Below are 16,041 nucleotides of genomic sequence, written 5' to 3' on the forward strand. Positions count from 1 at the left end.
CGGTAGTAGATTTCTAATTTGTGACCTTTTTAAATCCTCGTACACTATACCCAGACCATTCCGGGATGAGGATGGAGGTATCCTTCCTTCTTTTCTTGATCCCCCCAACACACCTCCTTTCTATACATATAAGCTCCACCTTTTAATACCAATGCAAATGTACAGAGAGTTTATTTTCAGTAAGACCCGTTTTCTCTAAAGGAACCAATGACATTGTTGCCAGTGTCAAGGCAAAATACCTTTAAAATGTCATTATTTTTGCAGCCACCAATGTAATCTTTTATTCAAACAAGGATCATTAATGGATAATTGGTTAATATAATTACATGAATGGTTATTAGAGAACCAAATATTTACATGGACTCAAAGCACCCTACAGTTTACTTATTAAATACAGTGAATAAACTTAGTTTCACCAACAGTGAGACAAACTGGTATTGTGTGACTCCTGATGTAACAGAGAAGTACACAGCGTTATCTGTATAGTTTTCCTGCCAAAATGTTTTAACTTTAATCATTAGAAAAGAATCAAGACAAATCCAGAATAAGGGATATTCTGCGGAACAACTAACCTGGACTCAAAAAATGCCAATATTATGAAAGACAGAAAAGGTGGTGGTGTGGGGACCGTTGTAGATTAGAAGAAATTAAAAAGCCATGCCATGCAATGGAAATGTAGGATTTTTAATTTGATCTTGGATTGGGATTAAAAACAGCTCTAAAGGGCACTGTTGGTTGAACTTGGAAAACTTTAATATGGATTTTATCTTACATGTTATAGTAAACGTTAACTCTGTTGGGTGTGATCATGGGTTTGTGGTTATGTAGGAGAACACTGTTTTGTTCTTTGGAAATAAATACTGAAAAGGATGAGGCGTCATGGTGTCTACAACTTACTGTCAAATAATCAGCCAATGATCGTTTTAGAGAGAAAGCAAAATGGCAAAATATTAGCAATTGGTTAATCTACATGGAGGGCAAGTGGACGTTTGTTATGTTCTTTCAACTAAAATGTTTGAGGGAAAAAGTAGTTTTCCTTGAAGATTTAAAAACAGAATCTTAAGGGGGAAAAAATGACTGTTATTCCAAAATATAGCTGATAGCATTTGGGAAGCATAACATGATAAGTAGAGATGATCAGTCTGTGGCAATTTCTGGACTCCCGGCTGTGGAATATTAGTTTTCTGCTTTTAGAAAAAGGTTTCCCCATATCCAGCTTTCAAGTCCAGATAACAGCAGTTGGAAATTGGAAACAGTTCATTTATGTCATCTAATCCTTCTTTGTTACCTGACTTATAAAAACGCATTTGTTTCTTAAAGTAAAAGACCACATTGTACATCCATTACTTACCAACAGGGAATCTATCTGCCTTTGGTCTGCAGAGACTGGTATATAAACCTTTGGAATTAATCCCTCTGTGCATCCTCTCAGAGTGCTGGCTTTTCCTGCTTTTGTACAGAATATTGTTTTACAGGCCTCACTATGGCTGTCTGAGGAGGCTTCCAGTGTCCTGAGCACACTATCTTGTCTGTTTCACATTTTTTAAAGATAAAACAAGGTTCAAACCACACATTCTCTGTGAACTGCTAAAGACTAGGAAAAATTACTTTCTCTTCTCATGACCTGGATTGACAAGAAGCACACCTACAGGGGGCAAAAAGATGAGTGAATCCCTTTTAAAGACCCCAGTAATGAAGCCCTCAGGGAATCGCCATGCACGGCAGAATTTATAGTGGCTTCTGGAGATGAACAGTGTGGCAGGAAAAGAGGTTCAGGGCTGCTGGCTGTTGAAATACAGTCTGCATTTATTTTATATCGGCCTATTTAGGGCCCCAGTGAGAAAGTTATTTTAATAAAATCTTGCTCGGCCAGAAATGTACATACGGGGCAGATGTCATAAAAACGGGGGGAAGTTACAGCACTCCATTTTCCTTGAGACTTAAGGAGTTTATAAAGTTGTTCTCTTTTAGTCTTTGAAGTAAAACACTGATGCACACAGAAGCATAAATCGAAAGGACATTAGACATAGGCTAGAACAGTGATCCTCAAATCAATCAGAATCTCAGGGCCAGGGTACAGAGGCCTTGCATTTTTAACAAGCTGCCCAAGTGATTCTGATCCAGCCAGCCCCACATTTGTGAGAGCCCAGCATTGGGCAACGTCTGGCCTGGTCCAATGCTCTTATTTTACAGGTAAGAAAATGAGGCCCACGTGAAAATTTTAAAAATTTAAAACCTTTGAGATATTAACCTGTCATGGACTGGAAACCATATTTTCTATCTGCCTCAGTGTTTATCTTCACAGGTCACAGTGCCTCTTGGAGGGGTCATAGTTAAGATCTTAGGCCACTTGCTTTGCTCCGTAGACAAGGCCTGTTTGACACCTGGGACTTTGAGGTATATGCATCCTGATATCCCCTGAGGCCTCCTGACTTCCATTCTGGGCTCTCTTCACTTCAACATACTGTTTTCAAGGTTGAGAAACTTAATTACACTATACCACTACATCTGTGAGAAGAATGATCTCAATCTATTCTGTCCTTTTGTTGTTTGATTTTCATGAATTCTTTGAATCTGTTTTCTATAGAGTCCCTTCCTTAGTCCATTTATAAACAGAAGCTGGGTAACGAAGTGAAAATATGGTATTGTTCAGTATGGGTAAAAATTACTCGTAAGGCACCAGCGGATGGCTCCACATTTGCTGCGTAATGGCTCTCAACCTAAACACATAGCTTCCCTAGAGCTAGGAGTGAGGAAAGTGAACTTTGCAAGTTCCCTGCATAGACGGGACATAACCAACACATACAAAGAAAAAGCATTTCTCCATCTATTCGTTCATTCATCGGGTATGATCGACCATCTGCTACATACTAGCGCTGATCTAGACATGGAATACATTTGTGACCCAGGAGAGAAATTCCCCTCGCTCGTGGAGTGTAAGTTCTAGAGGGAGCCTGTATGTGAAGCTTATCTAAAACAAGATTGCGACCCCTAGAGTATAAGTTCCATGAAGGCAGAGCTTTTTATCTGCTCTGTTCATGGCTATGTCTCTGGGCCTGAGCCGTGCCTGACACATGTAAGCGCACAGTAGATCGTTATTTAATGAATGGGCAGCCATCAGGTGAAATAGGAACTATGGCCCTTCCCAAATTAACTATTTTACAAAGAGAAATAGGATAGGTAATAATTAATGAGAAATATTGTTTATGTAGGGGATTAAATCATCATTTGCATCTGTGTCTAACTTGCTATATTTTTATAAGCTCTAAAAGCTTTTTGTGAAAAAAAAATTTTATATCAGAATGTGTACTTCAGGTGTATGGTATGACATGTAGATATTAACATAGCAGCTGGAAATACACAATATACCTATAAAGGCTTAAATATAATATTTGTTTTATGAAATAAATGATACTTTTATGTAAAAGCTAAAGCAGTCAAGGATGAAATGGTTTCACAGAATTAGAATGTTTATTGTGATAAAATAAAAAGGACATTCAGGTAAGCTGCATATCAGTAGTTACAGTCTGTGCAAGTTGTAATGGCTGTGGTAATCGTGCTGTCATTTTATGTAGGCTTCTCATCTCTCAGCTTTCAAAACATTGAAGAGCTGATGTAGAACAGATATGGGGTACATAAATGGTGTTTCTCTGCCGTCCTCCCCAGACAAGTATATCTCTACTGGGCGAGAAAGAGTGGTGGCCAAGCTAAGAATACAAAATAAAATGAGAACATTTGGAAATGGCTTTTGATTGATTAAACACAAATACTTCAAAATAATAGAATTCCCTAAGAATATTAGTTTATAAGCAAAGTATGCGATGGGAAAAATAATTTTATAAAAATGTGTAATAGGACTACTCTAGATGTCCTTATCTGTAAACAGCGCTATATTCACTGTTCCGACCTGAAGAAACTGCTGTTGATTTTTTTTTTCGTGAGACAAAGTGGGAAATGGCTCAATGCCTCCAAAAGGAAAAGTCCACCCTAAGTCGTAAATTATGTCATTTCTCCACACTTGGCCTTGCAATCGCAAGATATAAAAGCTCTTCAACTTGCTAACTTTCAATAAATACCTCTTTCAACACTTCTAACATGTCCTTTGTGTTAAACACTGAAAGATGAGAATGTTCAAAGGCCTAGAATGAAGATGAGCTGTTAGAACAGAAACAAAATTAAACCTAGTGAGGAGATGGCAAACGTTTTCCAGAATGAGTTGTCTGAGAACAGTAACAATTCTGCAGGGCTCCCAGTTCATGCGTCATTTGAAAAGTGCTGTGCCTGAGCAATCCATAACAGTCAGCAAGAGACAAGGAAAAGGTCGGACCGCTGAAAAGGTGGACAACCTGTGACCACAGGATCAGCCTCAATGTCAGAGGCTCATCTCGTAATCTTCAACGAATGCAAGAGACAGCTGGGAGTTGGAGAACTTAAAGACTACGCATATTGTGAAATGCTGCTGCTGAAATATTGGTCACAAGCTATGGATTAGTCATAGGATCGAGGCCAGTTCACACCTGCACAACATCCCTGGGAGTCGCTGGGCCACGAATGCATTACCCAGACGTGCTCCAGGCTCCCCACCACGCTGCAGAAATTATAGTGGGGGAGAGGGATGGTCAGTAGAGACAAAACTACTTTATTTTAGGAAAAGATGTCCATAGACAGACAAACAAGTAAACAAAATATCTGAGCAGAGAGAAGAAGAATCTTTAAGAACTGATTCTATATTCCTGTTGGTATAATGTATCTCAGGACTAATTTCAAAGTCTTCTTAGTTCACTGAAAATCCTAGATCCCCCCCAAAAAATCTTCAAAGAGCAGACTGAAAACCCCAAATTCTTTTTTATAGTACATTGGTTGCAGAGGCTTTTGTTTTATTGCAAATGTCCAAGTCACGATTTTGACTCAAAGTGGTGTCAACAGCTATCCATGAGCAGTGTCTTATTACGATACTTCTTATGAGTTGCTGATTATGAAAATAAGAAAAACAAAATTCAGGCATATTTGGGTACATTTTAGATTGTGAGGAAGCAAGAAGAGTCGGGACCAATGTTATAAACCTCTCATTTTCTCTCATGAAAGTGATCTTCCCATTTATTACCTGTACAGTGGTATTTTGGACTTGGGAACACAATGGTCTCAAGACCTAACCTGTATACATAAGCTGAAGGGCTCTTGTTCTGTACAGAAGCGAGTGGCAGGAGAAGTTTTATTCTGAAGTCTACAACACACAAACTGACCTTCCAGCAAAAATTAACACATTAGTTGTCTCTGTTACATTAAAATTTTGTATATAACACTTCTGAGTATATGTGTTGATTTAAAATTTTTAATAACCAAAAATTATTTTTTCAATAAAATCTGATTTCTTACAGGATGTCTCCTTCACCTCCACCTTTTCTTCCTATCCTCATCCCTGGCAGGGATAGGGAGTGGATGTGAGGGTCTTTTGACTTAATACAACATGATAAAAAAATATGCCAAGGAAAGTTGAAAGCCAAATTGAGCCCATGGATTACTTACTAGTTGTACAGGATGAAATAATATCATTACAATATAACCGTCTGATCGTCACCATCCTAACCAAGTGATCAAATTTACAGCATTACTAAGAGTGGTACAGCCTGACATTTTGTGCCTCTGGAATTGATACAATGTGAATAACACAATATTCCACATAAAGCGTTCTTGCCGAAAATGTTTATCCTAAACCTAAGCAAGCTTCTTCAGACACAGCTTTCAGTTTGCAAGCAAAACACGGACAATTGAAATGACACAGTGAATCCAAAAGAGACATTTTATGAGACAGCTGCCCTGGTCTCTTCAAAAAGTCAATGATTTTTATGAAAAAAGTTAATGGTTTTTATTTTCATTTCATGAAAAATAGGGAGGGTTAGTCTAGATTTAAAAGGCTAAACAGAAACATAAAACCAAATGCAGTGTGTGATTCTTGATTAATTCTGATGTGGGAAAAGAGCTATAAAAGATACTCTTGGGACAATTGGAAAAATTTGAATATGGTATGGCATTGTTAGTTTTTTTGATTTGATAGTGGTTATGTGGTTACGTATGAGATGTTCTGTGCTTACAAGATGTGTTCTAAAGCATGGAGAGGTGAAGAGTCAAATGTCTACTGTCAAATCTAGACAGTGTATGTGTATACTCATTGTACTGTTTTTTCGGTTTTTCAATATCTGAAAGTTTTATATGTATACTATATAGTTAAAACACACATACGTATGTGTGTACACATACACACACACACACACACACACACACACACACACACACACACACACACACACACACCACTACCGTGTTTCCCTGAAAATAAGACCAGGTCTTATATTAAGGTTTGCTCCAAAAGATGCATTAGGGCTTATGTTCAGGGGATATCATCCTGAATAATCATTGTTGGGCTTATTTTCGGGGTAGGTCTTATTTTGGGGGAAACATGGTATATAGAAGAAGAAGAGAGAGTTGACTTTTATTCTTTGAGAAGCGAAAGTTATGGAAGCACTAAATAATTTTCAAATTAATTAATTTTTCCCTGTTTCTGTTTTAGGCTCAAGAGAAAGGAAGATTAGACTACGGTAAGGTAGGTAGATTTCATCCGTACTACAGTTCCATGCACTTCAATTTGGTGTTTGGTTTTTGTTTGTATTTGAAAGGTCAGAAGAGAATCACCACCTTCAAAGCTGAAGGACATTCCCTGTTAAGTAACAGGCATTAGCAGGTAAAATAAGAGTCATTCAATGATAAGTTTATTTACTGAGTGCCTGCTTCATTCCAGATACCACGTTAGATGCTGGGAATACAAATGGCCTATATCCAGGTTTTCCTTTCAGGACATTTACAATCTAGTGATGGAGATGGATAACTAATAACTAAATGGATACCTATACTGTCAGGTGGTGGGAAGTGCTACAAAGACACCTTTGTCCAATGGATGGCAGACAGCTGTTAGTGCCATCAGACCATGCCTGGGAAGCACCATTCAGGACAAACCTCACCTGTGGAGCTTTTGAAAACACGCATGCCTAGTTACCACTGCTTCACACCCTCTTTCACCAAAATTCCCAGGTGGGAAGAGCTGGACGGGCAGGATGGTAGGGTTTGAAAAAAGGTTCCGCAGATAATTTGACACACAGCCTCGGTTAAAAAGTGCTGTGGGAGTTCAGATGTCAGTGCACAAGTGAAGCCCATGAACACACTTGGGTCACATTCTGTTTTCCCCTCAGGGACAAGTGGAACATATTAGCAGGTGTGTGGGATGCATATAGCTGGTTGCCTAAAGGAACATACTAACCATCTGGTTTATGTGACAGTCAGGAAGATCCAGGGTGTGAGACACCTGTATGACCTGTAAGGGATCCACCTGCAGGGGGACAGCTGACACCCACAGTGATCTTTCGGGGCTCACCCGGAACTCTGTGCTCTCCTGGCGGCCCCAAGGAGCACAACCCTGCCCCCACACCTTCACTCTTGTCCTTGCCTGAAATGTAGTCCCTCCTTTTCTGTTTCACAAACGTTTGCCTCATTCAAGAAAAATTATTAGGTTGGTGCAAAAGTAATTGCGGTTTTTGCAATTATTTTTAACTCTTTGAACCACAGTTACCAACCTAATAGGTGATTGGACCACCTCTAAACTGAGGACTTCCATATCTGTCACTCTATCGTAAATGTCTGTCTACTTGAGTTTTATCAGATACCCAGATGTTGGCTGGGACATATCTTCTTGGGTTTTCCACAAGCAAAGAAGCTCAGTGCGTCTTAAACTGAACTCAACATCTTCCCCGAATCCCTGGTCTTTTTTTTTTGTTTGTTTTTAACCGTATTTTTTAGAGAAGTTTTAGACTGGCCGCAAAATTCAACGAAAAGTATAGAGAGCTCCCACCCAACCACCCACACACACAGCCTCCACCATGATCAATACTGTACCAGAATAGAACATTTGTTACAGTCAGTGCATTACATTGACACGTCACAATCACCCAAAGTCCATCGTGTACATTAGGGTCCACTTCTAGTGTTGTACCCCTGGTCCTTCTTACTTATTCTCTCTCCTGTTGTGGGCACTGTCATCCCACCAGTAAACCGTGTGAGAAACTTAGAAGTCACTCTTGAATGCTCCTCTTCCCTCACCCCTCTGTTCCATGACCAAATCTACCTGTTTTATATCCCAAATTTTCTTGAATCCAAACCCTCCTCTTGATCTGTCTTCCATTGTTCAACGTAAGTGTCTTCATTTGAACCACTGGTAAGCCTACTGACTGGTCTCCCTACCTCGCTTTTGTTCCCACAAATCCATTACCACTCAGAATGTCTGTCTGAACCACAAATCTGACAGTTTAACAGTCCAGCATAAAACCCTTCGTTAGCTCCATGTTGTCTATAAGGCAATTTCAAGGCTTGCTAGAGAGGTATAGAAAGCACCGTGTGAGCTCGCACCCTGAGGGACTCTCCAGCTTCTCCTCCTACCCTGTGCTCAGCGGCACCAAATTACATAAAACGTACTGTTGCTGTTCTCCATGTCTTGGCTCACGCTGACCGCTCCACTTGACGTGCTTTTCCCCCCCTTATCTGGCTAGCCCTGCACCTCCTGTAAGGCTTAAACTAGGGTCATCTCCTATAGGATGTCTTCCTTGGTGCCCCGGGCTGGATTAGCTGCTCTCTTCCATTTGTTGATTTTTTTTTTTGTTTAAGGCGGGCACAGTGGCCCTTGTGGGGATCGAACCAGCAACCTTGGTGTTATCAGCACCACGTTCTCAACTGAGCTAATCGGCCACCCCTCCTCCATTCTTGAATACATTGTGGATCTCTTGGTCTTAGCACTTACTCTGTCACAATGATCCATTTATGAGACAGATCAGAGACTCAGTTCTTTGAGGGCAGGGACAGTGTCTTACTTGTCTTTGTATACTTGGTGTCTAACAGCCCGTGTGGCATTTGGTAAATGGTGAGCGTGAGTGAGTGAGTGAGTGAGTGAGTGAGTGAGTGAGTGAGTGAGGCCATGAGTAAGAAAATAGAAGACACGTGAAGTTAGTTGCAGAAGATCTCATATAGGGTTTTTGATCTCAGAAAAAGAAAGCTTTTGACACATGTTGCAGGTATCAGCAGGATTGAGAAGGTTGCTGAGGAACGTTGTAATAAACTAGTTTGGACATAAAGGCTGGGATTTCACCGTGACAGTAAAAGGAAGCTAACTTGTAAACAAAAAGTAAGGGAAAGACATCACGATTTAGCAATAGAATCACTATTGATCGTTGATGCTTATTTATGACTCAAAAAACTCTTTTAGGATTTCTTATTGCAGAAGCACATGGCAATGGAAGAGGTTTGAAGAAAAGAAAAAAATGTGATGCAGAGATCAGACACCTGGACCAAGCTCTGCCACCAACTTGTTACAAAATCTAATACCAATTATGGAACCTCTTCGGTCTTCCCTCAGTTTGTTTAGTATAAAGTGAGCAGTTTAGAATAATGCTGTTCTACTCTTTAGGCCCACTCCAAATTTGAGAAGAGACATTCCTGGGGGCAGGGAGGGGCATTATTATCTTGTATTTGACTGTGGTCCAGGTTCGTCCCTTTATCCGCCTCATCCACCCAACGGACCGCTGTGTGTCGGATCTTTAACCTGCGTGAGACGCGGTGCTGACTTCTGCCAGGAACAAGACTGGTGCAGGCCTTGCCATCACACTCCATCTGACTCAGACCTCCCCATCTAAAGCAGCACTTCCTCTTTGCTCTAGTTTTTTTTCTTTTTAGTATTTATCGTGACTTAAAATCATCATTTCCATTTAGTTGCTTGTTTCTCTTTCTTCTTCCACTGGAATGTCAGCACCCCGACGCAGGGCCCTCAGTGGCCTTGTTCGTGGTTGTATCATGTGTGCCCAGCACGGGCTTACATGTCGGAGTGCTTGGTCAGTGTGTGTGGATGAGTGTTGGGTCAGGGCTACGCTAGGAGAAGCTCAGGAGACTGGGAGAGGTCTGGAGTCGAGAATTATAGACTCAGGTTACTCTTTTTAATAAGATGATATTGACTGTACAGCCCGGTCCATCCCAGTGTTTGGTAGCCCAAAGGATGCTTTCCTAAGTGCCCTGTGACAGTATTTCTCATGCCAGTGAACAGAAACCCACCACCCTGGAACATGTGGTGATATTCCGATTTGTAAGGGCATAATTTCATCTAGGTCATTAATCCAGACCTATCATCCTTACACAGACAAACCCAAGTGACATGGGGAAGAAAGATGATATCCGTCTGAACTAAGTACCAGGGAGATGCCTGCAGGATGCAGCTGGTGGTATTGTCTCAGGCGTGTATCATGGGCCTCGGTAACACACATCATGCCCCACGCATCTCTTCTTTTGCGTGGTCATGGGGCGTGTGCTGAGCAATGCAGGCATCACACTTACTGGCTTAGGGCTTCGCTAGTGGATTTAGTTGAAAAACTCAGCAGCCACTTCTGGAGACTCATGAAATTTGTTACTGGAAATTTCTTTATTTCCACGTGGTGAGTATCTACTCAAAAGTCAAATTTTATCTGAAAAATTGAATTTCAAGAATCATAATCATTTTGGCTGTGTGCTCTGTGGCTTTATCTGCCACCTCTCAGATTTTGTCAGTCTCGGAATGGCAAGGAAATAGGGGAGAGGGCAGAAGAGGTGATCATTTCAAAATCGGTCTCAGCTATATCTTCAGGTCTGGCATGTTCAGCAAAACAGTGGTCTGTACTCAGACACTCAGATAAGAAATTGAATTACTTTTTAATTGAGTTCCTGTTGCGATAGAACCTGGATATGAATGCTTTACACTGTTGCAGTGCCTTTCATCCTAAGATATCAAAGCACTTGACAGCTATTAATTCATTAAGTCTCGCACCTCTGTAAGGTGGTTACCACAAGTACAGGAGCACTCTACCCACTGAAACGCACCCACACGGGGCCTGGGCAAGGAAGGAAGCTGTTTAACTGTAAGGTGATTCTACCCAGTAGCTTCTAAAATAGACAAGCATGGCACATCTTACTTACCTCGTTGAAACTGCAGAAGTTTCATTAGCCAGACTGTAATTACCAGAAGGAAATTGTGACCACAAAGCTGGTGGTCACAGTTTTGCTCATATGTCCAGTGCTGTGGGGACCTTAATTGCAGGGATCGGTCTGCAGCCCTGGGTGTGGACCTCTCCGGCTATTCCTGTTCCCTCGGCTTCTGGCCCCAAGGTTAAGCACATCTGATCCCGTTCAGTGCTGGAGGGAAGACTGCCACCTATTGACTTGTAGGAATTTGTGGGCATGTGTTGGGGCTGGTGGAGAAGCTTCTCGGACCACGTTCACACTTGGTTTGCTATGGTAACTAATATATATGTCTGAACGAAAACGAATATGTTGACTACCCTTGCTTAGAAAAACATCTACAAACGTCTGTGTATTTTCCCCAGCTGGAGCTGAGCGTATGCCTGTAGTTTAGCCTACTGCTACTTGAAATAAGCATGCTGCTAAAAGACTGAGGCAGATGGTATTTTTACCACTTCAGGCAAAACATGGCACCTATGGTTCGGCTTTCTACAATTTTAATTTTTTATCACATTCAAAATGACTTGCTTTTATATCTCCATCACAGTGATGCAGGCTTTTTCCCAATTTATTTTTGATAATTTCTTCAGATCTGCAGGTATAAATAAATACCACTTGGTCCAAACCAGACCTTGTCAGCACTGAGTGAGCCTCCTGCTTGTCCTTTCCCACGTGCCTAGACCTGGTCCTTAAGTGGGCTTTGACATTCATGCTCATTTGGACACAGAGGTTCTAAATGATTTACAGAAGCTGTCTTTATATTCATCTCCAGGCCTTACTGTGCAGTTCCTGTCATTTTCCCCATGACTCGGTACAGAAAAGAGAGCCGTTCTTTCTAAGGTCCTCTTACTGAAGTTCACTCTAAGCCAGAGAATTGCCCAAGACTGAACACTGGGCAAAGAAAGATTTTGCAGTGTTAATTCATTAGGCATCCAGTTCTCCGTTAAATGTACAAGATTTTTTTTTTTTTTTGAAGGAGTGGGGTGTTGACTTGCCCTGTCTCCTGGAATTTGTTCAGTGCCCCAGAGCCACACAGTTTGCTGGCTCCATCCTCCCGCCCCTCTCAGGCGGTGACTATGCTGCTGTTCCCCTCTCCCCTCCCCACCCTCGGAAGGTCTTGCACGTTTGTTTTGGTTGTGAAATGTATTTGCATAAAATTCTCTTCTCACCAGCAAACAGTACTGTCCACAGACACTGCGTTTGCATCTTCACGTATCATCACTTCCCTTTAAGAAGAACCTGGAGTCTTTCCTCTCATGTCGTGGATCTCCTATCCAAGGGCTGCCCTTTTCGCCAGTTTTTCTCTTTCATTGTACATAGATTGCATCAACCATTTTGCTGCACATGGAGTCCAAAATTCTACTTTTTCAAACCTTGACTAGAGAATAATATTGTCTACAAAGCCAGGATCTTTTTTTTTTTTTTTTTTCCTTTTTACAGCAGAGTTTTTGCCTGCTTGTTCTTTCCCATAACGCTAGCTACCTAGCTCTGAGAATTTTTCACACTGGTACATTTAGAGACCAGGTGTTGCTGTGTTTTCTTTTTCCCTCTATCCCATTCTCAGGCCGATGCTGCTTCTCCGAGCCTGAGACTTGACATTCGCTCCTTGGGTAAAACATCCCATACAGCATCACTGTATACACGAGATCTCTCATTTCCTCTCACCTCTTGAAGTTGTCTTAACATTTCGGGTTTCTGTTTTAGTGATAATTATGGAGACTATGTAGAAGCACTGACATTCCAATCTCCCATCTTTTTTCCCTAAAGGACTCATGGTCCAATTAGATGAGATGTTTATAATATAATTTAAAGAAAAAAATAAAACTCCCAATCCAAATAGCATCATGATATAGGTGCAACTATGTAAAATTTTATATGCTTGATAAAGACCAGAAGACAACATGTAAAAATGTAAATAAAGGCATTAAGTTGACATTTCAGCATGTCTAAAATAAGAAATGCATTGCACTTTTTTAAAGATTTCTGTTTTAAAAGTATACTCTGATTTGAATTAGAATTTTTTCAGATTATGACCTGAGCTACCGAGAAGTGAAAAATACATTTGTACCAACATAATCAGAATTTAATTCTAGGCTCCTAAAGAATTGCTTGCTTCTATGGCAATAGGCAGAAACGCACACCTGGAAAATGTAAATTTTCTTACCCTGAATTTTTGTGCTAGGCCTCAGGGAGTGGTTGAGTTACTGGAGGACCATTGAGGAGGATGGGAAACCCCGTGCACTGGGCAGGCACACAGCTGCTGATCTGATGACCTCACCACAGCACAGTCATAGGTGCTGGAAGATCCCCTCAGAACTGCCATCTGAAAGTTTCAAATCCTCTACTCCTTGTTTGCTTTAAAATCAGATAAAACCAGTTATTTTTCTTTCAGCAATCACATTTCAGACAAGTGTTTTTCCTTGCAGCAATAATGAATAGATTTTGTGTAATCTGTTTTCCAAAACAATTAATGTACTAAAATAGTTTTTTGCAACCCCTGCTTTAATTGCAAGTCTCCTTCAAAATATAATTATTAGTGATGGAAAAATAATCATGCATCAATTTCTGTCCGTAATAAAGCATAGAAGCTTTTGTACCATGTGAAACTTTTAATCAGAAATACATTCTGATTAAATCACACATGCAATCGTTAGTATCTTGAACCAGAGTTATGCCTTCTTAGGAGCCCTCAAGTCTTTTTGCAAAATAGTTGCCCTCTGGACATTTATTCATTCCCCATCATCAAGCTGGTTTTTTCCTCAAGTCTCCAAGCATATTATTTTGCATGTGTCCCCAGTGACTATCATCTTGCCTTGATGATCTGTTCTTCTAATTTCTTAATGTTATTTTAAAATTAGATTCTTGTTCTCTGAGGTGTTAGCAATCCCACACACCTCAATGGCATCAGCAGATTTAATGATCATAATCTCTATTCCCTGGTGGATCGTGAATAAAATTATTAAATGAGGGATGGCTGGTTAGCTCAGTTGGTTAGAGCGCGGTGCTAATAACACCAAGGTTGCCGGTTCAATCCCCGCATGGACCACTGTGAGCTTCACCCTCCTTAAAAAAAAATTTGTAAAAATTAAATGATATCAATAATAAGCCTCTTTATGCATCATAAAATATGTCACCCTCTCAGTTGTTAGCCCAAATACTATTGGTACTGTTTTAGTTCAATCCTTGAAGCAGTTGTCTTTTTTCAATTTTTCTTCATATCATGTATTCCTAGCTTGTTGATCTTTGGTTTCTAATTTTATATATAAAAGGCTAAATTACTTAGTTCACAATAATATTTAGTGGTGCAATCTCTCCCATTCTTAAATTGACCATTTTGAATTACTGGCCCGTAAAAAAATACATATTTACATAATAACTAACATTTACCAGGAAGCTGAGGCAGACTTAGATTATCGATGACCAGTTATTGGTTTTAAGCCTGGAATCTGTCTGGTTTTGCTCACCATCATACCCTGAGGGCCTAACACAGTGCCTGGCACATACAAGGTACCCGGTAAATATTTGTTGAATTAGTGTTGAATGAATGAATGACCAAGATGTGCCAAGTGTTTTTGCCTATATTCTGTGCTTTGAATTCATAAGGCATATTTGACTCCACCTTTGTTCCTCTTATTTCCCCCCACCCAAGTATATTTGTAATCAAATGTTACATCCTCAATGCCTTGCACGCCCTGGGTTGAAATAAAGATTCAATTGGAATAACGTTTTGAATCTTAGTCTAGAAAGCTAACTAAAGATACCCTCCAGGCTGGTTCTGTGGGTGAACGCTCTGCACTGTGGGATCGCTGGATTCAATTATTGCTCCCAGTTTGTGGTATCAGGAGCCACCTGTGCACAGGGAGCCTATATGCCTTTATGTAGAGGATAGAGCCCTCTATCCACACAGAGGAGCCTGTGTAGGCCCCAGAAACAGTTTTAAGTAGAGCTGAAGGGAATACTGTCTCATTCCTTGTCATAAAAACAAACAAACAACAACAACAAAAAGTGGAGAAGCATGGTTTTTCCAAAATTATATTTTTTGAGAGAAAAGAAAGGAAAAAGAGGCACCTCAGTGTAGATGCTGAATACGGTTTTAGTAAGTTAGAAGTCTTTGTCATTATTTAGATTGATATTTACAAACTTATATGCTAATGCTACAACCTGATTTTGGATTTTTGTGATTTCAAGATGTTTGGTCTATCAGAAACTTGTGATTTATTTAGCTGGTACATCTGAAGCCACACCCCCATATTTCCTAAGCTGTGTCTGCAAACACGACTCAGCCTCCCCCCTTACTGGGGAGTGGACCCTGTTCCTTTCCCCGAAGTCCTTGACTTTCCAGCTTGATGAAAGATCTGACCTATTCACCAGATCATAATAAAGCCAAAGATGAATCTCTGAACACTGATTCCTGCGTAGCGCAATGGTGCCCCCTGTGGAAGGTCTCTCTGTTCTAAATCTAAGACAATTACACTCACCTTTATCTGTGAGCCGTTCCTGATGAGATTTGTGTGTACCAGTTAGGAAAGGTTGTAGGCCTTTACACGTGCTGTGATCTCTCTAAGATGCTTGCCATCGTATGCATGTTTTTCAGTATACACTCCGTTTAAGACAGAGACTAAGCACTTTAATCAGGTGTTGCTATCAAATTCTATATCCGAATCCCTTCATTTTGTGGAGAAGAGATCAGATAACCTAACAGGGTTCAGAGTTACTGTCTCACAGAGTCCTGATTCTGCCCCGGTCTGCGGACTCCACCATTCTGCTTCTCATGGTGCTTTAGATGCTCTATCAAAAGAAGTAAGGGAGAATTTGTATGCACTCACCCGTCTTACAAACATCCAGAACAGGGTGTGCGTTACTCTGTGATCTAACATAGTTCTGTTCTCAGAAAGTGAGTATCTAGTAATGACTCACTTAGGATTTATTTTGCTGAACCAGTGCAATGATTATTATGATTTT

General features: G+C 40.5%; 1 protein-coding gene across 1 annotated transcript in view; it reads left to right on the top strand.

The window, feature by feature from the left end:
* Positions 1-16,041, top strand: part of PDSS2 (decaprenyl diphosphate synthase subunit 2) — a 210,322-nt gene that overhangs the window by 181,344 nt on the left and 12,937 nt on the right. The window contains exon 7 of the mRNA XM_019735068.3: positions 6,569-6,601. Within this exon, the coding sequence (XP_019590627.2) occupies positions 6,569-6,601 (33 nt within the window). The remainder of the gene's footprint in view (positions 1-6,568; positions 6,602-16,041) is intronic.

The sequence above is a fragment of the Rhinolophus sinicus genome, chromosome 2 (assembly GCF_057876585.1).
Source record: "Rhinolophus sinicus isolate RSI-liver-muscle chromosome 2, RSI-T2T, whole genome shotgun sequence".
Taxonomy (NCBI): Eukaryota; Metazoa; Chordata; class Mammalia; order Chiroptera; family Rhinolophidae; genus Rhinolophus; species Rhinolophus sinicus.